Source organism: Mus caroli, chromosome 4 (assembly GCF_900094665.2).
Source record: "Mus caroli chromosome 4, CAROLI_EIJ_v1.1, whole genome shotgun sequence".
Classification (NCBI taxonomy): Eukaryota; Metazoa; Chordata; class Mammalia; order Rodentia; family Muridae; genus Mus; species Mus caroli.
In genome coordinates, this window is record NC_034573.1 from 40,718,804 (window position 1) to 40,745,511 (window position 26,708).

The window sequence follows — 26,708 nt, forward strand, 5'->3', positions numbered from 1 at the left end:
GGGGCAGGGGCAGGGGCAGGGGCAGGGGCAGGGGCAGGGGCAGGGGCAGGGGCAGGGGCAGGGGCAGAGGCAGAGGCTGGTACCTTTGGCACAAACACCAGGCAGAGAGTGATGGTGCTACAGAAGATGATGACCAGGGCCACGATGCAGAACTGCACGTTGGGCTGGTCACGTGTCAGGAAGGAGACGGCGGCCCCGATGATGCACATGATCCCCACGTTGTACACACTCATCCCAATGTACTTGCTGTCGTTGAGGGCAGGGATGCTCACGTTGCGGGTTTCCCACGCTAAGAAACAACCGAACAACTGAAATGGTGAACAGAAAGGAGAGTCAGTCATTACTGGGAGGAGCCCGGTCTTCACTGCTGGGTAAGCTGCAGGAACGTCTGGATCCCACCAACGACTTCCATGTGTGGCTCCAAGTTGCTTCACAGGGGAGTATAGATTGTGGGTGTGTCAGCCCCCAGTTCTCCTTCACCCTCACAACTGGTTCTCTATTGAGACCTAAAGAGGCCATAGGTGAAGGGAACTTCACATAGGATCTTGAATGTTTTCTCTCACTGGAGAACACTGAGGTATACAGAGAGGAAAGATGGCAGCCCCACATGGTACGGAATGGCAGGAGTGCCCTGTCGCTCAACTTCTCTCATCCCTCCTGTGCAAAGCCATCCAGAACACAGATGTGTTTCCTATCCTCTTGGAAGTGAAGTTGGCATGTGGATGGGCTCCGGACAATGTCCTGTAAGAGGGAGTGTGGTGCACACGTTCTGGGCTCTGCCCTTACAGGGGAAGGGGTTGCACCACTTCCTTCCTAACAGGTGGAGCAGATTGTGATGTGTGGCATGGATGTGGGAGACAAAAGACCGTGAGAGCCCTCAGCTCCAGATGACTGGCCTCTGGAGCGGGTTTGCTGGGAGAGAAACTGCCCATGTCTTTAATCACCATTATTTTGGGCTTCCTCCCGTGTGTTTCCTAATATCTCCCTGCAGATGTAGACAGGAAAGAAATAGATAGGAGAGAGGCCTAAGGGAGACCTTATCTCTCACAGTGCTCTGAGGGAGGCTTCGCCACAGGGGTAGTCCACATCTGCACCCCTGGGAGGTAGTGAGGGAGGCAGAAAGGAGATTTGAGCTTCCTACAGGTGTAGGGTCTTGGGGCCTTTTCATTAATACCTCTTCAGTTTGTTTCACCCAGTAACTATTGCCTGCCATTGTCCTGGTAACCTGCTTTCTGAGGGTGACTTAATGTTGGTAACATGGGGCAGAAGCAGGCTAGATAAGCCAGAGGATATGGAAGGATCTCTACGAGTCACTGACCATGAGACTCCAAACAGGTCTCTGCACTTCTCAGGCCTCATTTGCAGTGTCTGGAGATGGGGTAATACTTGCTCTGTTTGGATGAGGTTGCGTGGGGGGACAGATGTCCGAGTCCCAGAGTGAACGTCTCTGATAGATGGTACCTCACACTCGATGCTGGTTTCCTCTTCCTATCTCCATCCTTTTCTCTCAAGTGTGTCCTTTATAGCCTGATTTATTGACTTACTTATTTATTTTGAGACTGGCTTCTGTTCCATAGCCCAGGCTGGTTTTGAACTCTCTGTCCTACTGCCTCAGTCTCCCGGGTGCTAGTTTAGCCATCCAGGCAAGGGAGGAGGTGTTCTAGAGAGATGCTGGGGAGCATCACTTTGACTGCCAGACTATTGACGAGGAATCTCATGTGGAAAGGAGAGAAGGCCCAGGCCAGCCAAAGAGGAATATAGATATTGAAAAGAGATCTATAACTTATCGGACAGCTCACAGGAGAGGCAATGACGGGCTGAGGGTGGGCAGGACCATACCTTGACCAAGACTCTTTGGGCATGTGTAATGTCTGAAATATCAGTGTTGCTTCCAGACCCTAGAGATGGACTTGGGGGGGGGGCGTCACTGGATTTCTTTGTCCCTCTTCCCAATGTGGCCACATTGAAGCTTCCCCTTTTCTGCTTTTCATATTGATTTGGCTTGGTTTATGGAAGGTGGGTAGCTGAATCCAGGTTGCTGGGGCACAGGGGGTACCTCACAGGTGGTACCTCAGTAATCCTGGAATTGCAGGCTTATGTTTCAACACCCTGTTGACAGATTCATATATATATATATGTATATATATATATGATAAATACACTGTAGCTGTCTTCAGAAACACCAGAAGAGGGCATCAGATCTCATTACAGATGGTTGTAAGCCACCATGTGGTTGCTGGGATTTGAACTCATGACCTCTGGAAGAACAGTCAGTACTCTTAGCCTCTGAGCCATCTCTCCAGCTCGACAGATTCTTTTAAAAATCCCTTTACTAGGAAATAGCAGCTGTGGAAGCTGACACACAGGAAGGTAGCCATTGTCTGTTGGGAGCCTATACTGTGTGGGTCCTTCACGCATGCTCCTTGAGTCCCCAGAGGCTGTGTCACCTCTCAGGGGAGGATATAGAGAATAAACCAGATGCAGGGACCTGCCTGGGGCTTATGGTGGTGAGTGACAGGGCTAGATGGGAGCCTGAGACTCTATCTCTGACCGGGATGTACCAAATCAGCAGGAGAGGTATGCAGTGCGGGCATGTCTGGGGACCTGGGGATAACCGCAGATCTCTGGAGTGTCAAGAGGAAGCAGAGTCCTATGTTCTTTGACCTTCAAGGAGTGGAATGAGGACTCCTGAGCACTGGGTTGAGACAAGGAAGAAATTTCCGGCAACACAACCTATCTGCAATCTGTAGTGGCCGTCCTGGGTATATTCACACCCATATCTCTGGAAGGGGTGAATGTGGCCGTGCTGGTAGTGGGGCATGGGGTTGGGGTTGGGGTTGGGGTTGGGGTAGAGAGTCTTTGGAGATATAATTAGGGATCTGTGAATGGAATTTTGTCAGATCATCTAATTGGTCCCCAAACCCAATTTCAAGGATTTGGAGAGAAGAAAGGACTTAGACAATTTTTGAGACAAGGACTGCCTGGAGCCACCTTCACTGGAGGGGTCTGGGAAGGACTCTCCCTTAGAGCCTGCAGAAGAAACACAGCCATGCATCAGGAGGGGAACTGGGATATCATTTATGCTCATCTCCTTGGACTGTGGTGGGGCCTGAGACCAGGCCCAACACAGACTAAAGGCTTAGTCACATGGGGCATGCTCTGTTTATTTGCTTTGCTTCTTTTCATGTTGTGAAGGCCCCTAGGAGAGACAGGCCTGGAAAAGAAGCAACCCCCCATACTCTAACTCCAGCTCGGTACCTACCATGAGGAGCCCCTTGTAGGCGTAGACAATGCCGAGCCAGATGGTCATGTGGGTGTTTTCGCAGTGTTCCAGCAGTGGGCGGATGGAGATGTCCCGTCCTGCTGGGTCCGGCTGCATAGAGAGAAAACAAAAACCCCAGGGATAGATTGGCCACCTTCCAGCAGCAGAGTCCCCAGCCAAAGGCCTCCTTTTCTCACATACTCCACAACCAGTGATACATCAGGAGACCTTTGCAATCCCATGGTGAGACAAAGGTGACAGCTTAGCACCAACTGTGTTACAGAGTGCTCTTAACCACTGAGCCATCTCGTCAGCCCCAGGCTCTGATTCTTAATAATTGTTGGCTTCAGCAGCACAGAGATTAGAACTGGAACGATACAGATGAGATTAGCCTGGGAAATTCCTGAAGTGTAGTGTTTTCACTGAGTTGCTGGGGACCACTGATGGCTTCTGGAGAGGGAGAGTCAGTTCTCTTTAAGGGTGTGGCCCCTGGTAGGTGGGCTGTGCTCTAGCGGCTGACTCCTGTCATCTAGGAATGTATAGACAGCACAAACTGCATTTTTTGGTTATTAAAATGGGGAGGGGTACAAAAGTAGGGGAGAGTAGGAGGTTAGTGGTAGATCTGGGAGGAGTTAGGGTGACGTGTGTCTATGTATGGAATATGATCAAAATACATTGCAAGAAATTCTCAAAGAATTAATAAAAGTATTATAGTAAGTCAATTCCAGTAATAAGTCATCCTATAGGAGGGGCCTGTGAGGCTTGTTGAAGGAGCAAGACAGACAACGGCTGTAAGTTGGGCAGGGAGGTCTTGAGGAGTCTTTGGAGTGAGCTTTGGCAGTTGGAGTTACAGAATATGTTGGCCCAGACATACATAGGGGCCACCACAAGCCCTTCTAGGAAGAAAATCATTGAGGAAGCTGGGGTGGCAGCCATGCTCTATATCACATGACACAGTCTGGGCCAAAGATGATTGGACAAGAGGTGGGTACCTGACTCCAGGCAGCCAATCCGAAGGCAGGTCAGAGATCTGTGATTCTAATATTCTTCCCAAGGATATGCAAGGGACTAAATCAAGTGATCCTGGGCACTAATCTCTTCCAACCGCTTGAAGACAAACTACAGACACCTAATTCTCTACCCCTTACCAACTGGAACAGTGACGCTGTCTCTTTTCTATCACACATCTTCACATAACTGTGAAGGGTCCTGTAAGGCATTTTGTGTTTTTTTGTTTTTTTGTTTTTCAAAGCAGGACTCACCTCAGAACCATGCTCTGCTCTTTTATTTTTATTTATTTATTTATTTATTTATTTATTTATTTATTTATTTATTTATTCATCTATTTATTTAGTCTTCCTGGCTTGCTTTAGTCTCAAACAGCATCCTAACCCACTTTGGTCTTTCTCTCAGCATTCCTGAGGAATTCAGTGCAGTTAACGTGCAGAGTGTCCCGTGTGGATTGGTTGACCGTTGGCACAGCCGACTTCAGGGTTATGCATGCTGGGCAGGAATCCTGCCTAAGATGTCCTCAGGTCCCCTGTGCTATACCTCAGGACATAAGACAACACTCTGTCCAATGACTGGTGATGTTTCACTGGGCCCACATGGCTGTGATGGTCAGACCACTTGAAAGGTGCCATTTCCCCTCTGTGACTAGGGAGTCATCCTTGGGGTCCACTGTGAGGCTCTGCCAGGACGCTGTTTCCTGCAGACATTAGCTCAGGTCTAGTGACTCTGGGAACTGCAAACCCAGGATTTGTTAACTGTCATCCTATTTGGACACATCCTATTTTGCTGCAAAACAGCACATTCTTGCTTCCCTGTTATTTATGGTTTCATGGGTTCTTCTAAACCCAGTGTCCTACAACCCATTGCTGTCATTATGCATTTTGACTCAAGTTTCACAGACTTGGCCAGTGGAAAACGCCTTCCTGTTGCCCCTGACGTTTTCTCCCACGTGTTCCTGTCATTTTATTTTTTGAACACTTGCTTCTTGGCACAGAATGGTCTCAGTTCCCCTGGCATTTTTCTTGGCCCAGAATTGGAATTTGGTTATTTTTCTTTTCAATGGATAATGGTGCTTGGAAATGAACATTTGAAAAGTTTGTGGACTCACTGTCTTAGGGTATCATTGGTTTTAGCCCTATGTATGTATGTATGTATGTATGTATGCATGCATGTATGTATATATGTATGTATATGCATGCATGAATGTATGTATGTATATATGTATGTATGCATGTATGTATGTATATGCATGTATGTATATGTATGTATGTATGTATGTATGTATGTATATATGCATGTATGTATGTATACCTACCATCTATCAAGTCTTTATCTCTTAAATATCATTTATTATCCATTTGTCACCTAGCTAGCATCTATTTATCATCTATCTTTATTATCTAAGCATCTATCAATTATTTGTCTGTTTACCTCTTATCAATTATTCATCTATCATCTATGAACCCTTTATTAGCCATCGATCTATCATCTGTGTATACTTATTAGCTGTCTCTCTATCATTGGTCACCTAATACCTATTTATCCCTCCCCTCTATCATCTGCTCTGTATCTGTTCGTCTATTTTACAGATGAAGCCATACCGCAGAGATCTTGCCCTGCCTCTCCCATTCCCTAATTTCGATTCTTTTTTGCACCTGAGACCTCTGATTTCCAACAGAGTCACCATATTTACTTACTTGCCTGGTCTCACAATACGGCGTCAGAATCCATTCACAGATAGATACCGACAACACATTTGCTAATTAAAATGGATGGTTTCTTAGCAAATCATGTTTGCCAGTCCAGTGGAACTTCCGAGAGCAAGCATGTCGTCAAAGAAAGGTGTTTAGGATGCTGTGCTCTTCTGGGGTGCCTGACAGCAAGGGGTGGTCATACCCAGGGTCAATCATTGGCAGAGGGGGCACTTTGATGGGGCCCACGGAAGGCAGGCTCCAGACAAGAGAGCCTAGAAACCTTCCTGCACCTGGCTGGTCTCTAGGCCTGGCCATGGAGGCAGGCACTTCCTGGGTTCCCATGGGTGAGAAAAGATGGTGTTCCGGTATGGAAGCCAGAGAGGCTGAGTCTGTTGGGGTCTGTGGGCTCAGGCCTTCTAATCTTCCCATTGTTCAGCTGCGTGCTCTCGGGCTCTATGCCCCTTTAGCTGTGCCAAGCCACAGAAAGACATTAGCTTAGCTTCCTTGAGTTCATATGTGAATACGGACAGTGTTAGAAGGGACAGGAGGTTCCTGAGGTGACCTCCAGAATGCCGGAGATGACCCTTTACGACACCCTAACTGGCTGGGATGCACTCATCGTGGTTAATGGGGTTTTCTGATATCCTCCCAGTGTTTAATTAAGGAGACAGAATGGACTTGGTCCCAAGGTCAGCCGTGACTTGGTGTCAGATTCCGTGTCCGACAACCTCACAGACATCAGAATGCAGGAGCAGAGCCCCCCCGCCCCCGTCATGTGAGCTGCAGATGTATTAATGATTGTGTCTGCTGTTCTAGATAGAGGTAGCCATGTGAGGTGGGTTCAGCTGCGGAGGGGGTGGGTGTCCTGTCGCATGCCACTGTTCAGTGTATGGAGAACATGATTGGTGCAGGCTGGCAGTGCCTGCCTGGCTCTACATACTGTGGCAGGAAGCCCTTGACACTTGGGGAGACTGCTGCATGTTCATTTTTACTGAACCAAACCTTCTCCCTGGACTTTACTTATCCTGCGGATTTCATCTTTCCTCTTGGGCTGCCCAGAATAACTCTGAGCTGTCTCTCTGAGTCTCGAGGGGCAGTCCATGAAGGACACCACCTGCACTTTCTTCCACCTGACCCTGGTGCAGCCTCGAGTGTCCCCGGATCCAGGGTTGAGCCTGACACTCTCGATGTGTGGAGTGGACTGCTGTCTCCTGCTCTACATACCTTTGACTCTCCAAATATCTGCCTTCCTCTGCGAAGTCGTGTGGTCCTTGTCCTATCAGATGCTCATGGGTCTGCTGTGCTCTGCCTCTACTGTCTACATTCCAGCCCAGCCGTCTTTCGCCCCAGCCTCTTTCACATTTGTATTCTTTCCCATGCTTTCTTTAAATCCCAGCTCTCACATCCAGCCATCTGTTCCCTACCAGCCTGACCCCAGCCTAGACCACCGCAGGGCAGACAGGGCCAGGGGTCTGATTTTTTCTGACCTCCCTACGTTACAGGTGCTTACTTGGTAATAACTCTTCCAGCTTGGCTTTTTACATCCCTCACTTGTGGCCCCAACTCCATGCTATGGGTCACAGCGGCCCAGGTTGGGCTGGGGGATGGTGGGAAGTCTTTGACTATAGTAAAGGGACACTGGTACTGAATCTCAGTGCGAGCTAAGTAAGTCACTGTAGAGTCACCCAGATCCTTTATGGGACTTGGGTTCACAGTAGACTGTGAAGTCACTCCTGTGGAAGAGGCGCCACCTAAGTGCTTTTGAGTTATCACTGTCATGCATCAAAGCGCCACTAGAGGTCACCAAAGCACTGTTCGGCATGCTGTGGGTGACCCTTCCATACCCGCTGCTGGGAACACAGAGTCTCACCTGTCCAGTGAGGCTGCAAAGGCGAAGCTGTCATTGACTAAGAAAAGGACCCACTTACTCTCCCTGACAGAGGCCACCGAGGCCAGGTATCCAAGCATTGCGGTAGACCCAATCCTCAGCTTCCAGGGCAGCTATGAAGGGGTGCTGGGGGAGGCGGGGAGGGGACACTACCCTGGGCTCCCTTGCTGTGGGCTGTCCATACAGCCGGTGCCTGGCTTCAGGCCTCCCTCTGTTCCCAGGACTGTATTTCCTCTGGCTCAACAGAGCTGTTCTTGCTCTGGATGATGGGTTGTAAAGACTTGTAGCCTGCTCGATTCTCCTTAGTTTCTTCTTTTCTTTTCTCACCTGGCAGTTTGTCAAGTATTTGTCCATTCATTCATTCATTCATTCATTCATTCATTCATTCATTCACCCATCCATGCATCCATCCATCCATCCATGACTACTAAAGCATCCTCATTTCCCAGGTCCTTCTGAGGGCATAGGGATGTCACTCTAAGCAGGGCAGAAGAGGGTTCTGTTCTCACAGGTCTCCCACCCAGGGCCGGGAGGCTCACATGAGAGGTGGCCTCCCAGGGCGATGCACGAGCCTCCTCCCATGTCATGGTAATGGGTAGGCAAGGGATAAGCAATGGATAATCTCAGTGAGGATAAGGCAAGCATAAGCCTCACCTCCTGCTGGTCGCCAATGTCAGAATGCACTGAGACCTTATGCTCACTTTACAAATGAAGATGCAGAGGCACAGAACCGTTAACTCATCTAAGTAACTAGCCTGCTCGCCACTACTAAGGCAGAGGGGTGAGATTAAACCCAGACCTGTCTGGCGTTTCTCCCATCCTCACCGCTTGCCCTTCCAACCCAAACCCCACACTGCCTGCTTCTCCTAAGCATCACCCTGAATTCTAAGGAGACAGTAGGTAGGAGTCTGTTTGCGCTCCAGAAGGGAATAGCTTCACCGTTGAGCGTTTAGTCGAGCCCTTTAGAAGCCCTGGAACTCTGTGAAGGCTGAGTTTTTGATGCTGCAGGCTGAACACAAGCCAAGGAAATGCTTGCCTTCCTGATAGGGCCCTGTGCCCAGCAGAGAGGTGGACACCTGCTTGGGATGGCCAGAGGGTAGACATGTTGGCTCCTGGTCCAGCACTGCTCAGCGGGAGGTTTGCACAAGCTGCCCGGGAAAGCCTACTGCATCTGTGCATGGGAAGGAGAGCAGCTGGCCAGGATCCCTCTGCAGGATGCAGCTCCTGACAATGTAGGTCAGTGGCCTCTGGACACAGCCTGCATGGTTAGGCAGCAAATATGGGCAGCAGGTGGGGACCTGGGTCTACCAACGCAGGTCTGAAAAGACAAAGACTCAATCTTGGTACAGTCTTATTGGAAGAAGTTGGGCAAGCCCTTTTCCAGGCTTCAGCACCACAGCTACAAAGTGAGCCCCTTATTGGTGTGTGTGTGTGTGTGTGTGTGTGTGTGTGTGTGTGTGTGTGTGTGTGTAGGTGTTATTCCTCGGGACCCATCCACTTTGTTTTCCTGAGACGGGGTCTTTCATCTTTCACAGGCATCTGGGACTTGTCAATTAGGCTAAACGGGTTGGCCAGAGAGCCTCAGGAATCCGTCTGTCCCCACCTCTCCAGCTCTGAGATTACAGGCATATGATGCCCAGGCCTGGCTTCTTACCTGGGTGCTGGAGAAGAAATTCATGCCTTCACTCTTGCTCTCTCCCAGCGCCTCCCTCCCCCTTGCTGGTCAGTTTATGTGTAGTGAATATGAGCCGGGTCACAGGAGGACAGTTATCTTTGTCCACCATTTATTCCTTCAAAGTCGCTTTCTGTATTTCCCAGGTGCCTGCTATGTCTAGACACTAGACACTAAGACACTGGATGTCCAAGACCACTCTGATGCCAGCATCCTTGAGACATGAGTCCTGGTCAATACACTAATGTTGGACAAGTCACACATCATTGCTATGAGTAGCAGAGGTAGTGAGCACTCCCAGAGAAGATCCCATCACCAGGGATGAGGGAGAGGGATGACCTGACATGGCTCTGGAGGAGGAGGACCGAAGTTCGATTCCTAGCACCCACATGGCAGCTCTCAACCATCCAAGATTCTAGTTTCCAGGAATTGGGTGCCCTCTTCTGGCCTCTGCTGGCACTTGCACTAGAAGTACCCTCAAGAGCCCCTGGGGCTGACAGCATAGTTCCCTGTCCGATCTGCAATTCTGGGAGGAAAGAAACTTGCAGCACATTGATGCACATACGTGTAATGAAACAATAAAATCTTAGAGACAACAACAACAAACGAGGCCTCCCTTTGTCACCTGCACACCTGTGACAGGGAGAATAAAGACTAGGCACAGAGGAGCTGTGATGCAGCTCTGACACTGGAATGGACTTGCCACCCAAGACTTCTGTGTATCCTGGTAGAGGGGCTGGGTGGGGAGGCCTGGGTTAGGATTTGGGAGAAAGGAGATAGTGAGGAGGGAGCCTGATGTGTGCCATGCACCATTAGTCCCCCTGGGCACTCCATCTTGTTGCTCCAGTGGGTGGCTTGCCCCTGGGACCCTTCCATCCAGCTGTCTGCAGCTGCCTTGAAGAATTTCCTTTGTGTTCCATTCTTGCCTCATATCCTAAATGCCAAAGTCAATTAAAAAACACATTGGAAAATTGATAAGTTTTCTTCATGCTATGAGTGTGTGTGTGTGTTGGTGGTGGACACATAAATTTTGGGGAATGTATTTCGGTGTCTGTGAGATACCTTTTTCCCCTTGGGATCAGGTGAATCAATGCTGACTTTTGGGGGGAAGATGGAGGACCCCTTCAGTAGAGAGAGCATGGAACCCATCTCTCAGCAGCTAGGTGGAGCATGGAGTCCATCTCTCAGCAGCTAGGTGACTTTGAACAGAGTTCGAAGCCCCTCTGAGCTGCAACTTCCTCACCTGAAGGCTCCCAGGGCTAGCAAGGCAATGAAGGGAGGGATGAAGGGAGGTAGCTAATTGTTTACTGCCTGCAGAAGCTGAGAAAGCTCCTGAGGTGTCAGCCATTATTATCTTTGACTTCAGAGGGTTTCAGAGTTCTGGAGCCAGAAGAAACCTTCCAGAAGCCTGGGGGCTGGGCTGTTTATCCCAGCAGCCCCACATCTTGGACACAGCAAGGCCAGAGCTTTCACTTCAGGTAAGAATTCTTTGTTGAAAGTTTTGAGTGCACGTTTCTTTCCCCCCAGAATCGCAGATCGGACAGGGAAGTGCGCTGTTAGCCCCAGGGGCTCTTGAGGGTACTTCTGGTCACTTTTCCTTTGTGGGTACGGAGTGCAGCGCTTTACAGTGAGGGGATGTCTGTGCTTTGCAGAGCACCCTGCGCTCTAGGCACTAAGTATCACGATGTCCTGTCATCTCATGACTGACACCCCCTCCAACTCAGTCTGCAAACACCAAGAAGCTTCTGCAAATTTAGTTATTTTCATATCAGAGAAACTGAGACCCAGATAAGGACTCAAGGCAAGTACTGGCACAATCTTCTGGCCTTGGTCCTGTGTGCTGGATGGATGTCTCTGGCCTACGTCCTATGTCCAGCCTAGGCAAAGGCAGAGGATACACCACTGGGCTGTGTCCAGGAAGTGGCAAGGGACGGCATGGACAAGCAGGGGGTGTGGCATGGGACCGAAGGGGCCTTGGGCTGAGGCATGGGGCAGCCTTGGTTTAGGGCAGCAGCCATGTGTGTTGCTTGCCTCTCAAGTGCAGCCTTCATGGGGACTGATGTCTCTACTCATGTCTCAGAGTCAAGAGGATGCCCAGAGGAGCCTTTGCATCTCTGTATGTGCATGCATGCCTCTGTGTGTGTACATGTGTATGTGTGTGTGCATGAGCATGTGTGTGCACGTGTGTGTGCATGTATGTGTGTGCACATGTGCGTGCATGTGTACATGTGTGCACGTGTGTGCATGTGTGCACATGTGTGCATGCGTGTGTGTGTGTGTGTGTGCGCACACACACATGTCTCCATATGCACGTGGAGATGTGGAGACTAAGTCCCTTCAGGAGCACCACCTTCTGTGGACATGCATACCTATATCCAAGGAGTGCCAGGGGATGTTAGGGATGCTGGGACTGTGAGCAGAAACTGGCCCAGAAGCCAACAGGGAGAAGGGTAGACATCTAGCAGACTTGGGATTCCTAAGACTTGGCCTTGGGGTTGCAGGCAAACCTTTGTAGGGGGTCTCTGCTGACATGGAAAATGTAATTATCCACATGGTCACCCAGAAAGTGACAGTACTGAATGGAAAGTGTCCCTGATGACCTGGGGAGAGCAAGTCCCTTTCCTCCAAAGCCCTATAAATGACAACATTGGGGGTTCCAAGATGGCAGCTCCCAGAGGCAGCAGACACCTGCCCCACTGCTGCAGTCTGGCCTCACGGTTAGCAGCATGGTCAGCAGCATGGGGCATTAAGGGATCCTCAGGATGGGAGTCTACTCTCAGAAGCACTTGCCTTCTGTGAGACAGAGACAGACAGCAGAGATGAGGAGAAATATGGGTTCCTCAGACCCTGACACAGCACAGCACTAGTTGAGGTGACTGACACCATTAAAGCCCAGGTGGAGAGTCAAGGCTCCATCATTTGTCTTGTACTCGGCACTGACAGAATGTGACCTCATCATGGCACTGGCCCACTCATAGGCAAATCCAGTACGGGTCTAAAATTCCCCCTTTCTGGTTTCTCTGACCTTCTCTTCCCTCTCTGAGCTCCAGGGGCAGAGCCAGTGTGATTTTTGCCTCCTGACACTCCACACCCAGTTCTATGAGCATTAGCCCTGATGTCCCTCCAGGCTATGAACCACTCCTAGTGGCCCCTGGGCAACTCCAAGAGGCCCAGTGCAGGGAGCTTTTGATTTCCACCTTCAGTCTCTGCTCACCTTGCCCTTTCCCCTTCTCAGCCCCTCTCAGGGATCTCCACTCCACTTACATCCCATTCCACCCCAGCCTATGGGCGCCCCGCTAGCCCAGCACTTGCCAGTGTGAGTGTACTGCCCTCTCCCTTCAGCCTGCCATTGCTCCTGGATTTGCTAGTCCAAGAGTGGCCGCAGTCACTGTCTACCAAGTGAGACCTGGACTCCTTGTGTCTCCCTAGTCTTTCTGTTCCTCCTTACCTACCTAGTCCCTCACCAACCAACTACATGGGGCGGCCGACACACAAGGCTGGGTGGAGGTCTGGTCCTGGCAACTCCTCCTTGGCCTGGGCTCCTGAGGCCTCTAGCACGAGTCAGTTCTCACTATCCTTCACCTCCCTGCTCCTCCATCCATACCAATGGATTCCAAACAGAAGGAAAGGTCTGAACCCTATGTCTCCTTCTCTGACAGTCCCCATTGTCCATCCAGCCTCATCCTCTGGCTCAGCTCACTCAGGGTGGAACTCTTCCTCCGTCCTCTGGGCGCTGTGGCATGCATACCTTTCCCCAGGCCCTTCTTCCCTACAGAGGTGAATGCCTGTCTGTCTCTGCTTTAGGAGCTGCTGCATCAGAAACACCTGTCCATGCTCTCTCTTGTCCTCCCACTTCTTGCCCTCCCTCCTGCCAGTCCTCACACTGACTGACTACTTCGCTGTTGGAAAGATTCTGTACCAAGTTTGTTCCATGACTAGCTCACTTCATTAGTCCGGCATCCTGGCTCCAGTACAACCCCCATGCTAGGAACACTGTGAGGCTCAGAGAGGCTAAGTGGCAAGCTCCAGATCACAGACACATGGCAAAGGACAGAGCTGGTACTAGTACCAGGGACACTAGATCCCCAAATCATTGCTGTAACATGGGGCGCCCAGCGGTGTGGTATGTAAGGAGAAAGTCCCAATTGTCCCAGGACAGTGCTGTCTGCATGGCATTGTCCACATACCTGCAGCCAGAGCGGCCTCTATAACCTATGGCATTGCACTGTGAAATACGTTATTCTCCATGCTTATGACACAGGGGAGAATGGGAACCCATCCTAAGCCAGCCAAGGGTAGCCCTTGTCTTAGGGGTTTCATTGCTGTGAAGAGGCACCATGACTAAGACAACACTTATAAAGGACAACATTTAATTGGGGCTGGCTTACAGGTTCAGAGGTTCAGTCCATTATCATCAAGGCAGGAACATGGCAGCATCCAGGCAGGCATGGCACTGGAGGAGCTGAGAGTTCTACATCTAGATCTGAAGGCTGCTAGTGGAAGACTGTTTGTTTCCCACGTGGCTAGGAGGAGTGTCTCATTGCCTACCCCAACAGTGACACACTTCCTCTAACAAGGCCACACCCACTCCAACAGGGCCACACCTTTTAATAGTGGCACTCCCTGGGCCAAGAGTATTCACACCACCTCCCTGGGTCAAGAGTATTCACACCACTCCTCTTTTCCATAGTCACCTCCTGTTTCTGCTAACCCTCTTAGGTCACAAGGTCTCTGAGGGGACAATTGCCTTTGACTTTAGGTGACATCTGGGTCCCTAGTAGTATGTTCTGGCTTTCTAGCCTCACAGTTGGCAAGGCTGGTCTCTCTCCTGCCCAGCCTTTGACCTTGAGGCAATGGGGGTACACAGCTCAGCCAGGGCCCTGCCACACAGTCTCACCACCTTCCCACTCAGTGCCCGACCTGGCTACTCACAGACGGCTCTGGCTGTCAAGTTCCAGCCCAGTGTAGCGTGAACAGAGAAGTGACAGAACTGGGGTGTGAAAAGGCTATCAGTCAGGACACTGTGCCAGGGGACCGGGACACAGCCTGGTCACTCTACTCCCGTCGTGTGTACACTGCATCTTACGAGTCTCAGTTTGTGGCTTTGCTACATCCTGGCTATTCCATTAGCCTCTGTCCTACTCGGAACAGGAAAGCAGTGAACCCACAGCCAGAGGAATTTAGCCAAGGTCACACAGCTGCCACCTGAGCCCCTCCCTGCACTTCATGCTTCTCCCTGGGACTCTGGGCATCTCTGATCACCAAGGATAACGGAGGGTTGCTGCCTGGTTGAGTCTAGTGGGTCCCTTCTCCTGGGCTCTGCTCTGCTTCAAGTTGATGGTTTGCGTGTGACTAAAAGCAGCCTGCAATTCCTGCAGGGCTCCGGGCTGCTGTACTAAACCAGAGCTGCCGAGCCAGGACCACTGCATGTTCGCTTGTCTTTGGAGAAATGTTGGCATCACCTGCTAGAGGGTTGTTCTGAGCATTCAGGTAAGAACATGAGAAGACAAAAGATGACAAGGCCGAGAGACACACGCGCCCCATGGTAACACGGGCGAGAACAATGCAGGCTTTTGCTTTTCCTGTTGTCGTTTCATGAGGCATCGCAGTGGGAGCCCCAAAAGTGCGCTGCTGCAAAGACTGTTCCAAAAATCTCTGCGGTGGCTGCTGCCACGCTGGGTGGAAGTGGGGATCCCAGGGTGACCAGAGGCCACGGAGTGTGTGCCTCCCTTCCCACTGCACACTGGGGCTCATTCTTCTGGGCCTGTCAGGGCTGTCACCTCCTTCACCAGGGATGTCCTGGGCTAGAACATGAAGCACCTCTCTCATTCCCTGACTGGCAGAGAGCATACAAAGGTGCTACATATGCTAAGGGAATGGTCTAAAAGGTGCCTCTGTGCCTCTGAGGAGATTTCACTAGGGTTCCCCCAACCTTCCTTTGCATACCTCTAGTAATGAGGTGCTCACTACCTCCTAAGGTGTCCCAGTTCACTTAGGATCAGACAGGACTTCAGGAGAGATGCTCTTCCCCTGAGCTTAATTCAGATCCAGTGACTTCCCCACTGTCCTCCATTCTGTCCTTGGGGCCCTCCTCCAGCTCAGGACAGCCTCTCTGAGGTCAGGGGCAGAGGGCTCATCCTTCCTCTTTGTTCTTTTCAGGGTGGATGTCAACTCCACCTGCATAGGACCGTGTCTAATTCTTTGTCTATCCAGCTGCCCTTACGTTACTCACTACATTCATGAGACCTGGGGTCTGGCCTGATGTCAACTCTCCTAGGGCTGTCCCCGAGCTTGCCTTGGTTATGTAGCAATGTGCATTGAAGAGCCTCAGCACACACATATGTGTGCACACACATGCACGCATACTCACGTGCACTTGCACATGTACGCCTATACACATCCCTCTTTGATGTGACTCAGCTCAGCACCCAAGCTTCTTGCTACTAAAAGAAGAGTCCCTGTTACCCCTCCTGACCTTTTCATGTCTCCCTTTTAGGCAGTATGTATCTTTCAGCCTGCTGTTTCAAAAGCAGGTCAAGAATGACTGATAAACAACCTTAATGATCTGAGGCCAAAAAGATGAAAGAGTCCCACCCGGAGGGAGGAACAGTGATGCAGGGGAAGATGAAGAGGAAGGAGATTGGGAGGTTAGACTTATAAAAAACCCGGATAAAGTAATCTGTTTTGGCCCAGGGAGAAGGTGAGTCTGTAACTTTAGCTTCATCTTCACAAATATGATCTTATGGGACTCTGTGACCCAGTGTGGTTGCACAGGAAGTACCTGTGCTAATTTACAGATGGGGGAAGCTGGGCTTAGAGGGGCAAAGGAGACTGACCACAGGGGTCTGAAGGCAGCACAGACTGGTGCACCCTGACTTTCCGGCTGTACACCCACATCTTAGCCCCTATAGCCATTGAGGGTCACATCACTAAGCCTGGCCAATGGGCTGTGGGTGGAAGGATCAGCTGTCTTGCCTGGCCAATGGGCTGCGGGTGGAAGGGTCTGCTGACTCGCCTGGCTGAAGCATGGAGAGCTGTTGTGAGATCCATGCCGCTTTGTTTGTGGTCCAGATGGTGAACTGCCTCCGGGAAGATACTGTTCAGGACAGCCACCTGCACCCACAGCTGGACTCAGCCTTTGCAGTGTCATCTGTGGACGTGCTGTGGCTCTTTGTTATTGTGGCTTGGCAGAGCCTTGCCAATACAGGAGCATGGTGACGTTGGCCGTGGGCTCAGCACTTTGCAGAGCCACCTCACTCAGTCTTTGAAAGGGTCACATCAGCATCCCATGGCATGCATAGAGGACTTATTGAAGACCCCTAGGGATACTCAAATTCACAGATACCCAAGCCCCCATGTAAAACAGTAGAAGCCATTCCACTGTAATGAGTCCTGACATGCACAGGAATGTATCTGTGTTATTTATAGTTTTTCTTCTTTTTACCTAGGGAAACTGAGGCACAGAGTGGTGACGCCATTTGCTTAGGCTCTCAGCATCACTAAGGTCTGGCAGCCTTGGGGTTGGAAGGCTTGAGAGGCCAGAAATTTGGGGTGCTGGCAGAAGCAGGGAGCCATGATGTCCCGAGCTTCTATCGGCCTAAGTGCTTCCTTCCATGACGGGAGACTGTGCAGATCACATTCAGATTTTACGGCCAAGTAAAACCTGTGTTGTGATTTATTACAGCAATGCTGATTTCCCAATTTTAAGCCAATACAGCTTGAAGTGAAACAGAAGGAAAACTGTGGAACATTTGGGACCTTTGATTTAGCTCATTATGTTTTACTGGAACAGCTCAGCAGACTTCCAATCTCCCCTCTCCCTTGGTCCAGTCTCCCCAACTCTGGCTACTTGTAGCTTTCTGAGACAGGGGGCCTCAGGCTTGCCGCCCTGAACTCACAGAATGATTCTGCCCTTCAGGTGTGTGATATAAAGTACAGGCCTCAGCACATGCAAATGTAAACAGATGGCAAGTTGTTCCCAGGACTGGAGGATTGACAAATGCTGTTTAAGAGGTTTTCCTACTACAGAATGTTAAAATTAATGGACTAATTCAAAACTTTAAACTGTAGAACTTTCTAGACTCCTCAACACGCAAAGCATAGACACACACACACACACACACACACACACTCTTGCAAAAGGCAGAGATGGCTCCTAGTATTTCTTCAGCTTCAGACCATGAAAGCACCCTCACTTTATTTTACTTAGGGACTTGTGATAGTTCTATGCCATTCACCATGTCTTTCTCCTCCTTCCTATCAGCCAGTACTGCCTGGGGTACCATCGCCACGTCTGACATTGTTGCTGAACACTTTGGGAGGTGGTTGGCTTTTAGAATGCAGCCTGGATGTCTTTAGGATACACTGGAGGTCTCCTGGGATATGCTCCTAGACCCTAGCCAGCTTTATGCTGCATTCCCTCAACCCGATCCCTGCTAGGGCTCCATGCCTTCTCTGCCCTCCCCAGATTTCTTGATGGTTGTCACCTCACTCAGTGCTAGACTCTAGGGTTCTCTGAGCTGTGACCTGGTGAGGACACACCCGGGAACAATGTCGGAAGCCCAACAGTGCGGGCCTGGGCTGGAGCCCAAGCAAAATCGCCATTCTTGACGCAGAGGAACGCTGAATACCAGGAGACTAATTGAAAGGCACGTGTTTACTGAGGTTCAGAGAAACCCTTTCAGAAGTGATCGGGCTCGCATGTGCCAGTGGGCTGAGCGGAATGGGTGCACGCCGGAGACAAAGAGCTCCGAGATCTGCCAGGCAGCACCAAAGATATGAGTGTAATTAATAAAGTAATTAGCATGCACAGGAAGTGAGGAGGCTGCCAGGAGTCTGATAAGAGCAGTTATTAAATAGAGTGAGTGTGTGCCACAGAGGCAGGGGGGTTGTATTTCCTTTTGTCCTGGGTCCCCCAAACACCCTGGGAGTGATAAACAAGCCCAACTTACTGCATAGTACCAATAAGTCTGGGGTCAGCAGTCACCCACCTCCATGGCCAAGTGAGCGCATCCATCAGTGAGTCAACCAGTTGACAGCTGCTGATGTTAGCTCAGGTGACACTGCTGTCCCGTACCAGGTGGTGTGGTAGATAGCAAGGTGACCTGGGGGTCAGCTGCCTGGACTCCAGGATCAACTGTGTCCTTATAAACATTGTGACTTACTGACGGTCACTTTACCCTCCCTTCCTCCACACCTACTAACCCTCTTTTGATCCCCATGGGTTCCCCTGACTAGACTCATCTTGTCAATGGATTCATTACTTAGTGGCTGTAATGGCTATTCCTGGTTGTCAACTTGACTATATCTGGAATGAACTACAAGCCAGAATTAGAGGGCTCACCTTTGATCCAGATCTTGAGGCTGGAAGACAGAAGTTTCTGACCTGGATCTTGGCATGGAGATCTTGAGGCATAATGGCTATGAAAAGCTTAGTCCCAGGCAAGGTAGTACATGCCTTTAATCCCAGGAGACTAAGGCAAGGAGATCTCTGAGTTCAAGGTCAGCCTGGGACAAAACAAGTCCCAGATCCAGGCATGGTGGTACACACCTCAAATATGGCCACACCTTCTGCTGGAAGCCTACATAAGGACATTGGAAGAAGGAAGATTCGCTCGTCTTCACCTGCTTGCACTTACTTGCTAGCACATCTGTTGGAACCTACTTCTACAGAAGACCAGCTGAAACAACTAGCCCTGTGGGACTGAGCAACTGCTAGATTCTTGGACTTATTGTTGGGGAGTTGAACTACAGACTGTAAGTCATCATGATAAACTCCCTCAGTATAGCAGGATATTCCATACTTTCTGTGACTCTAGAGAACCCCGACTGATAAATTCAGTGGGTTTTTGTGAATGGCTTCTTTCATTGAACAGAGCTTCAAAAGTGCACTCATGTGTGACCCACTTGTGTGTGTTCCACGTCAGCGCATCACTCCTTTGCATGGTTGTGTAACAGCCCCTTGCATCGATACACCACATTCCACTTGTCTGTTTATGGCTGTCAGACACGTGTGTTGTTCTGGGATCGGGACACCAGCACTGTCCCACACAGGCACACTTTCCTGCGTGGTGCATATTTTCATATCTCTTGCGTTTCTATCGGAGCAGGGTGTTTCTCAGCTGCATGGTGGCTCTGATCACTCTTGAGGGCAGGACTTGTCGTTTTGCTCTTGTTTTCTTTACCAAGATTCTGCTTGTGCTTTCAGGATGGGTGGGAGGGACACTCTCCTCCTTTTTGCACACGTCCTTTCTCTTGCACAACTGCAAGACAACTCTGGGCTCCTATGGGCTCTGGCTGGACTACTGCATTTCTTGTCTCCCATTAGTGTTGGCATCTCCAATGGCTTCTTTGTCCCCAGCAATGGGGGCAGGGTCAGTGCCTCACCCTTCATGGTGGTGTCTCTCACCCTGTCTCTGCAGCTGGCAGCGTGCTGGTCCATGCAGGGTTGGGAGATGAAGGAATGAATGCTCTCCATGGTGCCTCAGGTAGCAGCTGAGCCCAACGAGGGCCTTTGCAAGGTTGGGGACAGGCATGGCAAGCTCTCCAAGCCACACCAGCGTATGAGTGTGGCCGGCAGAAGGTGTGGATGCTCTAGGAGTCATGGGGGTGGTAGGAGCATGTGGGTGGGGTGTGTGGTTGCCACTCGAGGTCAGGTTCACAGACCACCTTGGACAGAAGCAGGAAGCTGATCCAAGTGGGTCATACCTGGGATAAAGGCAGGATGGAGAACGGTTTGTAGGTCTGAGCCAGACAGGGGTGGGAGGGATGGTTGCGAAGGGAGCACTCTGTGTACAGAAGCCCTCTGCCATCCTTTGTCCTGGTTGCAGGCAGCTTGGAGTGCCAACAGGCCTGGCTTCAGGGAGAGCGGACTACAAGCCCGGTGTGTATGGCTGCCCAATGGGAATGGAAGATTCTGCAGGATGATATTTGTTCATCTTCCAGACAGCATGAGACGATTGCCATGGAAGGCACTGGAAGATGACCCACTCCCATGCTGGCACTCAGCATCACTGTGCCTCAGGATGCCTGGGAGGCCAACTTCCTGATGGCCTCAGGACACTCTGGGTGGGGGCTAGGAAACTGAAGTTATGTGTGCCTGGCTCGGGGCTAGGCACCTTCCTGATGTAACCTCAGTTCATACCCACAGCAAATCTAGGAGGGTGGATGTACCTCTCCTTTGGGCGTGGGAGCTCAGAGAGGGCAAGTTTTTACCCCAGGTCACACAGCTAGGAGTTGGTAGACTGTGACGTCACCTATCAAGGAGTTCATCAGTCTGAGAAAGCACATTGTGCTGGAGCCCGGCCTGGGAGCATGTTCCATTTCCTCAGCATGTGACTGTGTCCTCGGAACCCTGCCGCATATTTTTAATAATTGGTATGAAGAAGCAATCCACTGTCGGCTGTCCTGCTGTCCGCTGTTCCAGGCAGATAAGACAGAACCAGACAGAGGGATGCAGGAAAATCCATTTTTTCCCAGTGGCGGAGATGGTTCTGGCTCCAAAACATTGTGGGCTTTAATTCTCTGAGCCTGACTCAGGTGAGGTGAGTCCCTGAGTGAGATACTCACTGTCTAACCCGGGGCTCGGAAGGTAAGAGCCCAGAGGGCCTGCATCTCACGGTAGAGTCATTTCCGGCCTTTGGAAGTTCCTGAGTCAGGGGCATGGCAGGCTGAGTTCAGGGGGATGTGGCAACAGGAAAAACTGTCATGGTGGACATAAAGAAGACTGAGTGACCATTGATGGCAAACAAGGCTCGATGGAGCTGCTGATGCTCACAGCCAGGGCCTTCCCGGAGCTCGGCTTGAGGTAGACCCTTCTTCAAATCCAATATATGTTTATAAATAGTTTTTACTTTTGGCAATGTGAGTGGGACAGGATCTCCATGTATAGCCCAGGCTGGATTTGAACTCGTGACTCCTCCTGTCTCAGACATTCAGCTGCTGGGATCTCAGGTGAGTTTATTCATATCTGGATCCATTTTAAAGATGGAGAAACTGTGGCTTTGAGACAGATGCCACTGTCTCATTTCCCAGGGCGGTTGGGGCAAATGACCACACTTTTAGAAAGGTGCTCATTTCAAACTACAGGCATTTGTTGAGGTAGGGCTGTGGGGACAGGAAATAGTGGGGCCAGATGCCCTCTGCTCTGGAGGGTCCTGCTCTGCCTGCCTCTGCTTTAGGAGCTCCATGCATCCTTCAGCCTGTGGCTGCATCCCTCCAACTCCTGCTTCAAGCCACACATGCCTTCCCTTCCCCACCTTTGTGGTATGCTTTTTGCTTATTTGTTTGTTTGTTTATTATTTTTTAATGAGGCAAGGTTTTCTACATAACCCAGTCCTACTTCAGATTCACCACTGGGTAACCCAGGCTACCCTCCAACTCACAATCCTCTTTTTTAGCCTCCCAAAATCTGGGCACCACGGTGCTCGGCTGACAAGTGGCATTTTATCACACCAGGATGCTACCTTTATATATAGTTTAGGTAACTATCCTTCGGTAGTTACCTAAAGTTCAGGTGTGGAAGTCACCCCCTAGCCCGTCCTCTATGGCAAACAATGAGGTCAGAGCTGGCACCTTTGGGGTTTCTTCCTTTCCTCTTCTCCATGGGGTTTGAGATACATACAGACTGTGGCCCTTCAATATTAAAATTATTCAAGGAATGGAAATAAGATGTATTAGAGTGGAAAGGATGAAGTAAGACTACTCACAAGTAGTATGACCATATGGGGAGAAAATCCACCCAACATATACAAGAGCTTCTTAGTGAAGTTAGGGAGGTGGTCAGACGTCAGTGTGACGTACAGAACTATGTAGTACATCTATACCCCTAGTCATGAGTGGCAGAGACGAAGACGGCCGTTCAACCAATGACGGCACCAGAAAGAACAAATACTTAGAAATAAATTTATCCAATGGCGTATAGGAATCAAAGGAAGCCAGACTAAAATCTGACTCAATGGCGGCAGCCCTGGGCTGGATTTAATGGTGGGAAGGTGGTAACACTCAACTCAAACTGACGGCCACTCAGTGCTTCCCTAGACACTCCCAACAGCCCTTCCTGCCGACGACACAGGAAAAGGGTTTTACCATTCACTCAGGGAGTCAGGAGAATCTGGGAAAGAGGAAGAACCCTAAGGACTCACCGTTTCCAACTTCAGTTTATCACGAGGCTCCAGTAGTCATGGCAGTGTGGGGGCAGGCGTGAGGACAGACACACAGACAGTGTGGAATGGGAAGCTCAGAACTGCAGCCGCACGCCATGGCCGACTGCTTCCAGCAGGGTTTATGGGGCTTCTTCAGGGAGAAAAAAGACCCTTTGGGCAAAGTTTAAACAACTAGATATCCGTGAGTAACGTAACCAGTTGTGGGCCCCACTATGTTCAAAATTAACTCACAATGGTTCCAGCACCTAAATGCAGGACCTACGAGGATCACACTCTCAGGAGAAAACATTAGAGGAAATCTCCATGATCTTGGATCAGACAGTGGTTTTGTCAAAGGGGAAAAAATGGATAAATCAGACTTCATTAAGATTAAAGATTGTCTTGTGTCCCCGGACGCTGAGGAGAAAGTAAAATGATAACTCAACTATCAGGGGAAGATATTTGCATATCTTTTATCTGATAAGGGTCAGAGTATATAAAGAGCTCTTACAGATTAACAATAAAAAAAGAAGTCCAATTCAATTAAAAATAAACCAAGGCTCTGAGTAGCCGTTTCTCTAAGGAAGATGCACAGTGGCGCCTAAAACACATGTGGGCTCACTTCCCACACACAGCGGTCCCTAAACATGTGTGGGCTCACTTCCCACACAGAGTGCTCTCTAAACATGTGTGGGTTCACTTCCCACACACAGTGGTCCCTCAACACATGTGGGCTCACTTCCCACACACAGCGGTCCCTAAACACGTGTGGGCTCACTTCCCACATACAGTGGTCCCTAAACACGTGTGGGCTTGCTACCATTGCCCACTGTCGTCTTGTAGTCATTCTCATAGAAATCATGGGATAACACTTTATGTCCACCAGATGGCTACAATCAAAGAGACAGAAAAACGGCGAACACAGGCAACAAAATGGCGAAGTGAGAGCCCCATCTAGTGCCTGTGGACACGTAAAATACTGTGGAATACAAACTTAAAGTTATAGAAGTATCCAGAAACTCCATCCCTAGGTACACACAATGCAGTTGATTCACACACTGAAATATTATTCAGCCGTAAAAGGAGGATTTTAAATACATTCTGCTCAGTAACCAGTGCCGGGCAGAAAGGGCCACGTTTACATGGTTTCATTGGTACCAGTTGTCCCCAGTAGGCGACTCCACAGAGCAGAAGAGTAGACTGGAGCTTGTCTGGGCTGAGGAGAAACGGAAGGAGAGAGAGGAGCTGTGGCAAGGAGCAGGACTTCTCCTTCTGGGGTCAGTGATGGCAGCTGCCTCAAGAAGGTACCGGAACCCTCAAAGTGTGCTTTTGAGAATATGAATTTTGACATATCATCGGCCTTTCAAAAGCCAAAAATCAAAACACTAACCTGTGTCTGTCAGGTTGACAGTGGCCTAGAGGGGGCAGTGGGGCTGGAGCCTGGGAAACTGGAGCCATTTTCACCAGCTGTGGCTGGATCTGTGACATCCTCAAGGCCAGTGTGGTAGCCCCTACTCCCCACTCGTGGTGCCACTGAGAGCTGGGGCAGTCTTCAGGAGGTGTGGCCCAGTGGAAGGGAATTAGGGCTCTAAAGGGGACACCAAGGTCCAGGCCCCTGCCTCTCACGCTCTCCAGTTCCTGACTGCTGAGAGGTAAGCAGCCCTCCTCCATCTGCTTCCGTTGTGATGCACCTACCCTTATGAGCCCCAAACAAGACTGAGTGAGTGGACACAGACTCTGGAACTATAGGCCCCATTCTTCCTTGGTTTTAAGTTGATTAACTCAGGTAGTGTGTGTGTGTGTGTGTGTGTGTGTGCACTGTGAATATGCAGGTATGTAGGCTTGTGCATACACACATGTCTGTGGAGGCCGAAAGCTAACCTCAGCTGTCGTTACTCAGGGGTTTTCCTCTCACTGGCTGGGAGCTCATCCATTACCCTAGATTGTCTGTCAGGGAGCCTCGGGGCTCTGCTTGTCTCAGCGTTTCTAGCGTGGCGTTATGTGAGCATCACACATGGCTTGACCTTGGCTTGGGGGAGGATTTAGCTCAGGTCCTTATTCATGCACAGCAAGCACTTTATTGCCTGAGCTATCTCCTCAGCCCAGGTCAGGTGTCCTTCAAGCGCTGTGCCTCACAGACCCAATGACCATCTAGCCAGGGCTTGAGTGGCAGAGTCTCGGCTTGACCTACCCTGAGCCCATCATGTGTTTTGGCCCTGTCCTGCGGTGCTCCCCACTCCAGGGTGTCAGGTGATGAGTGACCATAGTGATCTGGACAGTGGTGGGGACAGAGCTGACAGGATGGAAGGGGATTTGGCAAGCCTAGAACAGACTGTCTTAGAGGCGGTCCTGTGGAGCTTCTAATAAGACTGCCCTGAGGCTGGGCTCACTCAGTTCCTTAACTTGATGTTTATTGAGTGTGTACCAGGCGGCAGGTACTTTCTCAGACACCGAAGATAGGACAGAGAATGCAAGCCAGTCCTTCTTCTTGCTCTGCCCTCATGGGCTTACATCTTAGTGTCAGGGGCATTATTTGTGGCAGCAACTAAAAGAAGGATGGAGTCACTGTCACAGTCATATGGCTGGCCTGCACTGCCTGTTGCATTCTTATCTTCTGAGTATTGTGGAATCTCTCTTCCCTGCCACACTGAATTCCGGCATGGGCACAAGGCACATTATAGAGAATGAAGAAATGAGTGACAGTAACAGGAGGTGTACAGACAGAAGCCTTAAAACCCAGTACACGCACCTGGCCTGATGGTCTTTTTCCTTTGCTACAACAAAAAGTCACAGAGGTGTATTGCCAGTTGTGTCCCAGAAGGAAGACATCGTGGGGAAAGCCACACTTGATTCTCAGTGGGCAAGGGCTGAGCCGAGTGTCAGGCTTTTGTTTGTTTTATTTACTGGGCAATGTTGATGATGCAGCAAAGCCTAGTGTGGTGGTTTGAGTATGCTTGGCCCAGGGCGTGACACTATTAGGAGGTGTGTTCTTGCTGAAGTGGGTGTGGCCTTGCTGGAGGAGGTGTTTCACTGTGGGGGTGGGCAATGAGACCCTCCTCCTCACCATGTGGGGTTGAGTCTTCTCCTAGTGACCCTCAGATGAAGATGTAGAACTCTCAGTTCCTTCTGCATCATGCCTGCCTGGATGGTGCCATGTTCCTGCCTTGATGGTAACGGACTGAACCTCTGAACCTGTAAGCCAACCCAGATTAAATGTTGTCCTTTATAAGAGTTGCCTTGGCTCTGGCAGTGCATGGCAAATACAGAAGTGGATGCTCACAGTCATCCATTGGACGGAGCACAAAGTCCCCAATGAAGGAGCTAGAGAAAGTACTCAGGGAGCTGAAGGGGTTTGCAACCCTACAGGAGTAACATCAATATGAACTAACCAGTACCCCCAGAGCTCTTTGGAACTATACCACCAATCAAAGAAAACATATGGTGGAACTTGTGGCTCTAGCTGCATATGTAGCAGAGGATGGCCTAGTTGGTCATCAATGGGAGGAGAGGCCCTTGGTCCTGTGAAGGTTCTATGCCCTAGGACCAGGAATGGGAGTGAGTGGGTTGGTGAGCAGGGGGAGGGGAGAGGGAATAGGGAATTTTCCAAAGGGAAATTAGGAAAGGAGATAACATTTGAAACGTAAATAAAGAAAATATCTAATAAAAAAAGTTAAAAAAAAAAGGGTTGCCTTGGTCATGGTGTCTGTTCACAGCAGTAAAACCCTAAGTAAACACTAAGACACCTAGTGTACCCTGACTAATACCTGTTATCATTCTCTTTATGTGCCCCATGGGGGATGTTAACCCACACCCACTCCTGGGTAGTACTTCGGAGTATTAAGCCTAAGGTTTAGTACAGTAACTCAAGTGTAAAGCCAAGGTTCTGCAGACACAGAGCTGTTATACATTCTCTTATAGATCCAGCCTCATAGAGTGCGCATCCTGGCACTCTGATGAAGCTCTGAGTCCTAGTTTTTGTGACTTAACCTGGAATTCACACCTTGCTTCTCTCAAAAGGCTGGAAGCAATACACAATAGC

The 26,708-nt window shown here is 50.1% G+C and overlaps 1 protein-coding gene across 1 annotated transcript in view; it reads right to left on the reverse strand.

Annotated features, from left to right (window-relative positions):
- Positions 1-26,708, reverse strand: part of Gabbr2 (gamma-aminobutyric acid type B receptor subunit 2) — a 328,989-nt gene that overhangs the window by 20,023 nt on the left and 282,258 nt on the right. The window contains exons 14-15 of the mRNA XM_021159700.2: positions 3,263-3,373; positions 84-308 (exon numbers count right to left, since the gene is read on the reverse strand). Coding sequence (XP_021015359.1) covers positions 84-308; positions 3,263-3,373 — 336 coding nt within the window. The remainder of the gene's footprint in view (positions 1-83; positions 309-3,262; positions 3,374-26,708) is intronic.